This window comes from Ranitomeya imitator, chromosome 4, assembly GCF_032444005.1.
Source record: "Ranitomeya imitator isolate aRanImi1 chromosome 4, aRanImi1.pri, whole genome shotgun sequence".
Classification (NCBI taxonomy): domain Eukaryota; kingdom Metazoa; phylum Chordata; class Amphibia; order Anura; family Dendrobatidae; genus Ranitomeya; species Ranitomeya imitator.
This window is the reverse complement of record NC_091285.1, coordinates 483,419,927-483,432,278: the sequence shown is the minus strand read 5'-3', so window position 1 is coordinate 483,432,278 and position 12,352 is coordinate 483,419,927. Positions and strand designations below refer to the sequence as shown.

Genomic DNA, 12,352 nt, shown 5'->3' with positions numbered 1-12,352 from the left:
GTCAGCGCAGAGCACAGGATATTTGTGAACCGAGCTCTACATTGATTTTTGGGAAGCAGAAAGAACAAAAACAGTAGTTCAAGAATTGATTGAACCCTTTACATCATTCACCATTTGATAAAAGTGATTAGACAACTATATCTTCAGTTGATTATTACAGTGACACCTGATGTATCTATTTTTAATGTTTTCGCTACAATGAGTTTTAGAAAAAGTCATGGGAAGAAAGATATACCTTATAGACATTCTAAATCAGGACAAAGGCAAAATACAGATTAGCTATTAGAAAGAAAATTTGACATTGAGGGTGATCAATGGGTGGAACAGGCTGCCACGAGACGTGGTGAGTCCTCCTTCAATGGAAGTCTTCAAACAGAGGCTGGACAGACAACTGTGAGATAGTTTAGTGAATCCTGCTTTGAGCAGGCGGTTGGACATGATGACCCTGAAGGTCCCTTCCAACTCTAAATTCTATGATTCTAAGAAATCTGGGCCAGACAGATTTGAGATAACGAGGGATGAAGATGTAGTGTGGGGATTGGAAACACCAAATGTGTGGGTTTTGTTAGGTATGAGGATATCGAGCAAATGGCCAGGTCTGTGATAACAAGGGATGAGAAGATTTGTGGCAAGAAAAAGGTCGAGTGTATTGGAAGTGGAAGACTGGCTAGGAGGAGGAGTACAGAGCATGGTCTATTGGCTTTTCAGTTATATAGACTCTGCTTCGGACTGTTTTAGTAGAGAGGTGGGGATGAAAGAAAGATTGTGCTTGGTAAAAGTGTGGTGGGTGAGAGGTAGAAGCTCAATGTGGACATCCTGTTTTTGAAGTTTGGGGGTGGATGAAAGTAGTGAAATGGAGCAATAGCTAGATGTATAGGTCAAGGGAAGGCATGGCTTCTTCATGATGGGTGTGATGATTGTGTATTTGGACATGAAACAGGAGACACCACAGGCAAATGATAAGCTGGAGAGTTGGATTAAGACTAGGAGTGTCAAGTTTTATATGGATGTGTTAATAAAGATTGTACTATTTAAAGTGGTTGGGTTTTCAGAAAGCAGCGGCCCGGACTGGGCAATGCATTAGGTGAAGCTGGGCGGATGTTTTTTTTTAACCATGTTCTTATGATACTGATGGATTAAACTTGAAGTTCCCTATAATTACTGCAAGAGAACAAGATGGGGATGTATGATCTCTTAAATTATAGACTAATGAATTCAACAAATTAAAAATGTACACATATACACACATATATATATATTAGATGGTGGCCCGATTCTAACGCATCGGGTATTCTAGAACAGGGGTGTCAAACTGCATTCCTCGAGGGCCTCAAACCATGCGTGTTTTCAAGATTTCCTTAGCATTGCACAAGGTGCTGGAATCATTCTCTGCAGGTGATTAAATTATCACCTGTGCAATGCAAGGAAATCCTGAAAACATGACCTGTTTGCAGCCCTCGAGGAATGCAGTTTGACACCTCTGTTCTAGAATATATATGTAGTTTATTTATGAAGATTTTAGAACAATACAATGAATACACAGTACTCGGCTGGCCAGGCGCGGCCAATTAGCGAAGCGTGGTTCAAATCCCACGCCAATTCACGACCAGAGTGCGCCTGTCACTGATTGTTCGCAGCCGGCCACGCAGTATATTGCACAGCCCACGCAGTATATTGCACAGCCCAGTGTAAGGCAGTCCGGTTAACGCTATGTGGGCGCTGCCTTGTTAATAGGGAGGGGGCACTAACTACAGGGGAGTAGGGATGGGCCAATTCGCGGCTGGACTGTGCCCGTCGCTGATTGGTCGCAGCCCGAGGTCGCGACCAATCATAGTCGCGGGATTTCCGAGACAGACGTGACCCTTAGACAATTATATAGTAGGACAGACATAGATATATCTACTATATAATTGTCTAAGGGTCACTTCCGTCTTTCTGTCTGTCATTCTGTCTGTCACGGATATTCATTGGTCGCAGCCTCTGTGTCATGGAATCCAAGTCGCTGATTGGTCGCGGCAAAACAGCCACGACCAAAGTCCGGAAGAAAATGGCCGCTCCTTACTCCCCGCAGTCACTGCCCGGCGCCCGCATACTCCCCTCCGGTCACCGCTCACACAGGGTTAATGCCGGCGGTAACGGACCGAGTTATGCCGCGGGTAACACACGCCGCTATTAACCCCGTGTGTCCCCAACGTTTTACTATTGATGCTGTCTATGCGGCATCAAAAGTAAAAAAATGTAATGTTAAAAATAATAAAAAAACAAAAAACGTGCTATACTCACCCTCCGTAATCCGCCGTAATCCGCCGAGCCGCTCGCGCCTGCCGCCATTTTCTGTTCCCAGCGATGCATTGCGAAATTACCCAGAAGACTTTGCAGTCTCGCGAGACTGCTAAGTCATCTGGGAAATTTCGCAATGCATCCTGGGAACGGAAGATGGCGGCAGGCGCGCGCATCGGGACAGCTTCGCTGGATTGGATCCCGGCGGGTGAGTATAGAACTATTTTTTATTTATTTTTTAACAGGGATATGGTACCCACACTGCTATATACACTACGTGGGCTGTATTATATACCGCGTGGCTCTGTGCTGTATATTACCTGGCCAGTGTTACATACTATGTGGCCAGTGTTTTATACTGTGTGGGCAGTGTTATATACTACGTGACTGGGCAATATACTACGTGGGTCTGTGCTGTATACTACGTGACTGGGCAATATACTACGTGGGTCTGCGCTGTATACTACGCAGCTGGGCAATATACTACGTGACTGGGCAATATACTACGCAGCTGGGTAATATACTACGTGGACATGCATATTCTAGAATACCCGATGCGTTTGAATCGGGCCACCATCTAGTATATTAGTGTATATCTATATATATATAATTGTCTAAGGGTTTTTCCGTCTGTCTGTCTGTCATGGAAATCCCGCGTCTCTGATTGGTCAAGGCCGCCAGGCCTCGACCAATCAGCGACGGGCACAGCGATGATGATGTCATAAAGAACGTTGAAATCCCACGTTTCTGATTCAGCGATGGGCACAGTATCGACGTAGATGTCATAAAGGTTGCCTCGACCAATCAGCGACGGGCACAGTCTGCCGCGAATTCTGTAATCATCATTGTCCATATACTACGGGGACATGCATATTCTAGAATACCCGATGCGTTAGAATCGGGCCACAATCTAATATATATATAACGCATCGGGTATTCTAGAATATGCATGTCCCCGTAGAATATGGACAATGATGATTCCAGAATTCGCGGCAGACTGTGCCCGTCGCTGATTGGTCGAGGCTACCTTTATGGCATTGTCGCCATGGCAACCATTATGACATGTAAGTCGATACTGTGCTCGATGCTGATTGGTCGAGGCCGCCAGACTTCGACCAATCAGAGACGCAGGATTTCCAGGACAGACAGACGGAAAAACCCTTGGGCAAATATATATCTATATCTATATCTCTATCTATATCTAAGGGTTTTTCTGTCTGTCTGTCTCTCTGTCTGTCTAGGAAATCCCGCGTCTGATTGGTCGAGGCCGCCAGGCCTTGACCAATCAGCGACGGGCACAGCGACGATGATGTCATAAAGGACGTAGAAATCCCACGTTTCTGATTCAGCGACGGGCACAGTATCGACGTAGATGTCATAATGGTTGCCATGGCGACGATGATGTCAAAGGTTGCCTCAACCAATTAGCGACGGGCATAGTCTGCCGCGAATTCTGGAATCATCATTGTCCATATACTACGGGGACATGCATATTCTAGAATACCAGATGCGCACAGCATCGACGTAGAAATCCCGCATCTCTGATTGGTCGAGGCCACCGGGCCTCAACCAATCAGCGACAGGCACAGCGACGATGATGTCATAAAGGACGTAGACATCCCGCGTCTGATTGGTCGAGGCCGCCAGGCCTCGACCAATCAGCGACGGGCACAGTATCGACGTTGATGTCATAATGGTTGCCATGGCGACGATGATGTCATAAAGGTTGCCTCGACCAATCAGCGACGGGCACAGTCTGCCGCGAATTCTGAAATCATCATTGTCTATATACTACGGGGGCATGCATATTCTAGAATACCCGATGCGTTAGAATCGGGCCACACTCTAGTGTCTCTCTCTCTCATTTTAATATGCAGGATGGGATATGCTGATGTTAAAATGCATCATGAATAGGACTCCTGGGATTGGTTCATTTGAGATACATATAACAAATGGCAAGTCACCACTGGTCAATTAATATATACATCTTTCTACATATACCCAACTTTTTGCTCCTTTTTTTTTTTTTAAATGCCTCCTGATGAAGCAACACGGCGAAACGTAAATTGGGGCACCAGGACCCCCCATCACTACTGTCTGTTGAACATGTAGGAACATTTTTGTTATCTTTTAGAATATATGGCTCACCATACCATCTGTTTAGACAGATCAGAATTTTTTTTTTGTTTTTTCATAGAGTAGCATATACATTTTGCCATTAAGGCTTTGATTGGCGTGTCAAATTCATAGCTTTGCACATCTACTTGGACTAATAATGATATAACCTTAGTGATATTAGTTGTGATTATGTAAATACATTTGTTGTCCTCCATTGTGTCACTCCGTTTATTCTACGTTGTTTTTAATTGGCTGAATTCAATAAAGTCTATAATTTAAAAAATCATACACACCCATCTTGTTCTCTTGGCAGTATTTATAAGTTAGGTGTGTCTCTAGTTACTATCATTTTGAGGATATATGTTCTCATGTTGGTGGTCATCAAGTTCCCTACATTGTTAGTGAGGGTTGTGCCTTTCCTACTCTGTATACTTTACGTGGATACAAACAATTTGTGTGCCACTGAGCACCACCAATAACACGGCAGTGGGTCTATAAGCACTTGAGTGATTAGGGATCTGTAGTTCCATTCCACGGAGCAATGCCATCGTGCTTTCTTTTAGTGTACTTTGTAGATACAAACTTTGCTATAAACAGAAGCATGCTGAACAGATCCCGATATGGATCCCTCACTAAGACTAAGTGAAGAATGCTGTGGATGGTCTGGGAAAAGGGGGCTGGTCTGGATGGCCTTGCCAGTCAGTTGAGAAAAAACGGTACAGACTTTTGCACAATGCAATTTCATGGATGAGCTATAAGTACTTTTTACAAAGGCGCATGAATGAAGATTTAGGAATCTAGCTGAAAAGAACATGAAATTATTTTGGAAAGTTAATTCTCTTTAAGGCTATGTGCACACATTCCTGAATGTCATCAGAATTTTTACTGAACAAAACCGGACTTTTTCTGCAGAAAATCCGCTCGGGTTTTTTTTCGCGTGTTTTGCTTTGCTGATTTTTCCGGAGCTTCCCAATGCAATAATATAGCAGCAAAAACGTTGAAAAATCCGCAAAATTAATGAACATGCTGCAATTTTTGTGCACATGCTGCATTTTTTTTCGCGGAAAAAAACGCAGCATGTGCACAAAAATTGCAGAATGCATTAAAATGATGAGCTGCTTAATAGCTTAATATAAGCTTTTTTAGCGCCTTTTCCATGGAAAACGGCCAAAAAAACGCAAAAAATCCTGAATGTGTGCACATAGCCTAATTGTATATGGATAATGGCCGCTCACCATGGGGTTTATGCATCTTTAAAAAGAAATAATACAATTCCAAGATACAGAAACTGTGGTACTATAGGAGTCAGCTCATGTACAACATTGTGAAATTAACCAGAATACTGGACAGAGGAAGAATATACCGTAATTTGGTGAAAGAGGAATTGAGTAAAACCAAAGCGGAATGAAAAATCATACGGATATACAATTTACCAACTTCCTTAAAAAGTGGATAAGATAATTATTCCAATAAAGAACAATATTCAAAAAAAGAAAAAAAAAAAAAAAAAAAGATAAAATCCTAGGAGATAAACAGGACTTTGATGATGGCCACATCTTCCAGTGGAGAAAAAAAAACAAAAAAAAAAACTCAGAACAAGAAGGCCGAGGAAAATAAACTATTGGATCACAGAAAAAAAAAAAGTCAGCTCATCACTTGGAAGACTCCAAGCAAGGAAACCTGCAGTGCTGCAGTATACGGAACATGAAATAATGGAAAAAAATTCCAGCGTGTCCATCTTCACCATAAATAAGATTCTTCTTTATTAGTAATCCATAAAAGTCACAACAGTGTGCAGGGGATTAAGAAAATGTTCAAACAGAGCAAACGCGTTTCGGATTGTAATCCGAAACACGTTTGGTAATATCTATGCATTACTTTCAGGAGTGTAGTTATCGAACCCATATCTCACTTTGTGGACTTAATCTTAAGACATATCTAAAGGAAAATAAGGTATGTTTTTCTCTATACTCCATGACACTCAGGGTTTTAAAGGGAATCTGTCAGTAGGATCAACCCTCCTAAGCTGTCTATGTGTATGTAGGTCATAGGAAGCAAAACAATACGATACCTTGACATCTGCGATAGAGTCTTATTCCAAAGAAATCCACGCTTATTCTTATACTAGATGGTAGCCTGATTTGAATGCATCGGGTATTCTAGAATAAGTATGTATGTATGTATGTATGTATGTATGTATGTATGTATGTATGTATGCATGTATGTAACACAGCCCACGCGGTATACAACACAGCCCACGCGGTATACAACACAGCCCACGCGGTATACAACACAGCCCACGCGGTATACAACACAGCCCACGCGGTATACAACACAGCCCACGCAGTATATAGAAGTGGGCACCATATCCCTGTTAAAAAAAATATATAATTAAAATAAAAAATAGTTATATACTCACCCTCCGGAGTCCAGCGAAGCTGTCCCGATGCGCACGCGGCTGCCGCCAGCTTCCGTTCCCAGAGATGCATTGCAAAATTACCCAGATGACTTAGCGGTCTCGCGATGCATCTCTGCAATGCATTTCTGGGAACAGAAGCTGGCGGCAGCCGCGAGCGCATCGGCGGGCGCCGGAAGGTGAGAATAGCAGGTTTTTTTTATTTTTTTTATTATATTTAACACTAGACTTTTTTACTATTGATGCTGCATAGGCAGCATCAATAGTAAAAAGTTGGTCACACAGGGTTAATAGCGTTAACGGAATGCGTTACACCGCGGCATAACGCGGTCCACTAACGCAGCCATTAACCCTGTGTGAGCGCTGACTGGAGGGCAGTATGGAGCGGGCGCCGGGCACTGACTGGACGGAAGTAGGGAGGGACCAATTCTCGGCCGATCTGTGCCTGTCGCTGATTGGTCGCGGCCGCGACCAGCCAGCGACGTGGGATTTCCGTGACAAACAGATCGACGTGCCCCTTAGACCATATTATATTTAGATGTAAATGAGCTTTTCGAGGATGTGGACAGGACACTGATATCCATGAGAATTTACCACCCGAGCTTGATTTTATCAAGAGGGGACATTACCAGTGTAGGACATGTAAATAATAATAATGAGCAAATGTTCTTGGATAAGGAGTTATCTGAGCATGCTCGTGTGCTAACCAAGTGTCTTCGGCGTGTTCGAAAAATATGTTTGAATCCCCGTGGCTACATGTCTAGTGGCCGTTAGCCATAACATATGCAGGGATTGCCTAACAGCTGCGAGACACGCAGGGCCTGTAACATTTTACGAGCACACTGAAGACACCAAGTTAAGCACGTTCACTCATCCTTAGTAAATACCAATTACTTAAACAAAGTGGATGTTAAATTCAAGGAGTAATTATGTGAATGTTTATAATGAGCTAAAATGCATTTCAGTTGGATGGAAGTTGGTTCTGCAAGATAGGTGGAACCGCAACGGGGACCTCTGTGACGCCATCTCTTGTTAAAATTGCAGCAGATTTTGAGGATAACGTGATTTATGGTATGGCAAATCCCTTTGTTAGAAATATCCTGCGTCACGTGCATCCTCAGTTTGGGGGGGGTGCAGGACATGGGCTACAGGATCTAAAGCATATAACCCCGGCAGGCCTCTTAGTATGCCCTAACCTGTTGCGAGGCATGTTTGAAGCATGAATGACAGAACGGCACAAATAAGTTGCAGGGGTGTGGGAAACTACACTGGGAGTATGGGGAAGGCATTAACTATGGGAGGGGTGCAGCCTGTAGCTGTACAGCAAATCTGTGAAATGCCAAGAAGTGTGGGAGCAGGGGACTTTACAGTGAAAAGTTGTGAATAGCACATAATGTGACAACTGAAAGCACTACTATGGATGTAGGCCTTTATAACTTAGGAAGTTACGTTTATATGAACACATTTTTATCTCCCTGGAATACTACTTTAGTGAAAAGTTTTATGCATCTGGAAAGAGGAGGAGCAGAGAGCATGTGTTTTTCATAAAATAGCATAATTAATACTTCAATGATGCGGTTAACAGTTGACAAAAATTACATTATTTACCTTTTTAACAGTTTTTGTTTGGATGCTTGTTAATGTTCCATTTCCTGGATCATAAAGTGACAATTTCACATACGGATCGCTGGCAAAAAAAAAAAAAAAGTGATTAAAAATGTTTTAGTGATCGAGAAGTATAAAAAATGTGTACAGAACCCCACCACACAAACAAAGTGTGTCCATAACGTGACTTAGGAGATAAAAGGGGTAGGCCACTCTCTCGTTAGTGCAACTTTCCTCAAATTGTCCAGAATTTTGTCCATACAGAATTGGCCGCTGATGAAGAAGCACAAGACAAGATCATAAGCCTCCTCCAATTATAAAATACCTCACATAGAAGAGTTGTTTTTCCATTGGAGGAGACTGATCACAAGCTCTTCCATCACTACCCTCGTTAAAAACATGAGCTATGTAGTCAGAGGAAAACTGCGTTAACAAGATAAATCCGCCACTCTTTTAAATGCACCTTTGGCTACCAGCACAACACTAAAAAACCATTAGGAAAGTAGCCCTGAATTCTTTGTACAATCACAAAATGACACCCATTAGTGTTTACATACAGTTTACTCCTTTCCCTGTAGTTCAACCTTCTGTCTACTTCTTGTAAGACCCAATTTTTATTCTCGCATTGTTTTCATCCCCTCCATGCTGTTATATAGCATCACATGGACAGCTAGAGTCCGTAGCATCGGTGCCTGCTGTGTAGGTCAACAATATCACGCGAGTAGGGGTCCGACACCCATTTGCCTCACCGAACAGCTGTGGCGGATTGGTGTAAGCACTGAATAGGACTGCTCTATTCAGAGTGTAGCTGCCGCCATCAGGTACTGCAGATCAGATCCAATTAAAAGGGAACCCGTCAGCAGGATTGTGCCACAAACTACAGACACTGTCAGGTCGGCACAGTTATACTGATTACCATGATACCTTGGTTGATGAAATCCATCTTGAGGTTGTTTAATCTTTAAGTTTTGAGTTAATGATATGCTCGTACTCCGGGGCGGCCTGGGGGATTTTTTTTTTTTTTTAATGCTCTGGCCTAATAGTCATCCTTATGGGCTTCAATGACAGGTTACTGAACCTTCAGGGACTTGGTTTCTACTTTAAATACTGCGCCTGTGCCTTTGATACTGTTATTAAAAAGAAAAGAAAAAACCAACAATACTAAATGCGCAGGTGTAATATTTAAAGTAGGAAGCAGATCCCTGAAGATAACCTGTCAGGTAAGCCCATAAGGATGGCGATAAGGCCAGAGCACGAAAAAAAGACCCTACCACAGGTCGCCCCGGGAACACGAGCATATCATTAACTCAAAACTGCAAACACAGATTAAACAACAACCACAAGACGGATTTCTTTAACCCTGGTATCACTGTAATCAGTGTAACATTGCCAACCTGACACGGTGTGTAGTTTAAGGTACCTTCACACAATGATTTCGTTAACGATATCTTTGCTTTTTGTGACGTAGCAACGATATCGTTAACGAAATCGTTATGCGTGACAGCGACCAACGATCAGGCCCCTGCTGGGAGATCGTTGGTCGCTGGGAATGATCAGGACCTTTTTTTTTGCTCGCTGATCATCCGCTGTCATCGCTGGATCGGCGTGTGTGACGCCGATCCAGCGATGTGTTCACTGGTAACCAGGGTAAACATCGGGTTACTAAGCGCGGCCCTGCGCTTAGTAACCCGATGTTTACCCTGGTTACCCGGGGACTTCGGCATCGTTGGTCGCTGGAGAGCTGTCTGTGTGACAACTCTCCAGCGACCACAAAACGACTTAAACAGCGACGCTGCAGCGATCGGCATCGTTGTCTATATCGCTGCAGTGTCGCTAAATGTGACGGTACCTTTACTTGGCACAATCCCCATGACAGGCTCACTTTAAGAGAGCTGAGAGTTATATGAAAATTAGTTTTTGAGATCAGATCTAGGCAAACTGTGAGCCCTGGGCCACATACAGCTTCTTTTGGACTGGGACAGGATGTGTGCTCACCTGCTTGAATTCTGCGCTGCATTTTGGGTGAAAGACCCCCCCTTTAATTTCAACCTATTGACTGTGCCCTCCACAACAGCCATGGCCCCTCGGAAAAAATTATTTCCCATTGAGAGATACATTTTTTTTAAATTTTTACGGGTACGTTACTTACATGTTTATATATGCTAGGATTTCCAGCACACTATGCATGGCCCAATTATAAACCTCATCTTTGGATAGGTCATAAATCAGACAAATAAGGAATTCGTGAAATATGAGCACACTTCCCACTTTAGATGAGCTCACCTTGCACCTAAAAGATCTTTCTTTGCCAGTCCAAATCCAGCGATAACTTTCACACGAAGAACACGAGAATCTTCCTGCAAAAATATTTTTTTTTTGTCACTATCAATGTAACAAAATATTTTTCAAAGAAAGTATTTTAATGTAGTTCTTACACTCTATAAATAGAATCACTGGCATGTAAGCATTTCATATTTTCCTGTATTTTGACAAAAAAAAAAAAAAAAAAAAAAAAAGCAAGAAGAAAAAAGGAAAGCAAAAACTGGGCACTTTTGACCTGGTGGCAAGTCCTTTCTAAAAGGGAATTTGTCAGTAGGATCAAACCCACTAGGCAATCTGTATGGGCATGCAGGTAATAGGAAGCTGAATAAGTTAATACCTTGATAGCATACAGCACTGAAATAGTATACCCAATTTATTATACATTTTAGGAATAGTCGGTCTATTTTATTCTGACTCCAACTCCACCACTGACTCCTCAGCTCTTACCCCAACAAACCTGCCAAGAGAGGTCCGTCCATGAAAACTCTCAGCAAGGGCAAGGAGGGCACTAATCAGAGAGGCAGCACAGAGACCAAAGGTAACCCTGAAGGAGATGTAGAGTCCCAACCAGAAATTGGAATACCAGTCCATATGACCACAACAAGCCATACACTCCATAGAGGTGACCTTTATGGAAAAGTGAGCAGAAAAAAGCCTTTACTTACACACAAAAATGGTAAGGCCCATTTTGAGTTGCCAAAAGACATGTGGGAGACTCCCAAAACATATGGAAGAAGATGATGTGGCCAGATGGTGACCAAAAATTTCAATTTTAGTTTGAAGGTAGGTAAACGTTATGACTGACACCAAACCAACACAGCTCACCACCCCGATAACACCATCCCCACAGCGAAACATGGTGATGGCAGCAGGGATATTTTTCAACAGCAGAGAAAGGGAAAATGGTGTGAGTCGAAGGGAAGATAGATGGTGAGAAATACAGGGATACTCTTGAGCGAAACCTGTTTCAGTCTATCAGCGACTTGAGCAGGGCTGTGGAGTCGGTAAGCCAAAATCTCCGACATCTCAATTTCCCTGACTCCGCCCACTGGTCACTCCTGAGCATGTGCATAAAGTGCAGCACAGATTTATCACAGCTAAAAGATGTAGATCAGGAACAGAACAGACATTTATAGGACATTTCATAACTTTCCCAAATCATTATGAAACATTTATTTAACATCCTGCACTTAACTACTGCACCCTATTTATTATATATATTTTAAGGGTATGTGCACACGTAGGAAAAGAGGTGCAGAATTTTCTGCACAAAATCCGCATCTCCTGGCAGAATCCGCAGCCGCGGATTTGCTGCAGTTTTTATGCAGATTTTGTGCAGTTTTTAGGTGGAATTGCTGCTGATTGTCTGCGGATTTTGGCACTGCGGATTTTTAACATGGAGGAGTGCAGAAACGCTGCAGATCCGCACAAAAGAAGTGACATGCACGTCTTTGAAATCCGCAGCAATTCCGCACTGATTTTTCTGCACAGCTATTTTTTTTCCCCATTGACCAACATTATACTGTACATCACAATGCGGAACTGCAGCGTTTCTGCGCGGAAAAATTCGCGGCGGATCCGCAGCAAATCCGCATTGTGTGCATATAGCCT

The 12,352-nt window shown here is 42.9% G+C and overlaps 1 protein-coding gene across 2 annotated transcripts in view; it reads right to left on the bottom strand.

The window, feature by feature from the left end:
• The window catches only part of NEDD4 (NEDD4 E3 ubiquitin protein ligase), a 206,091-nt gene that overhangs the window by 145,993 nt on the left and 47,746 nt on the right, over window positions 1-12,352 (bottom strand). For both annotated transcript variants that reach the window (XM_069765948.1, XM_069765950.1), the window contains exons 2-3: window positions 10,703-10,776; window positions 8,423-8,501 (exon numbers count right to left, since the gene is read on the bottom strand). In XM_069765948.1, coding sequence (XP_069622049.1) covers window positions 8,423-8,501; window positions 10,703-10,776 — 153 coding nt within the window. The remainder of the gene's footprint in view (window positions 1-8,422; window positions 8,502-10,702; window positions 10,777-12,352) is intronic.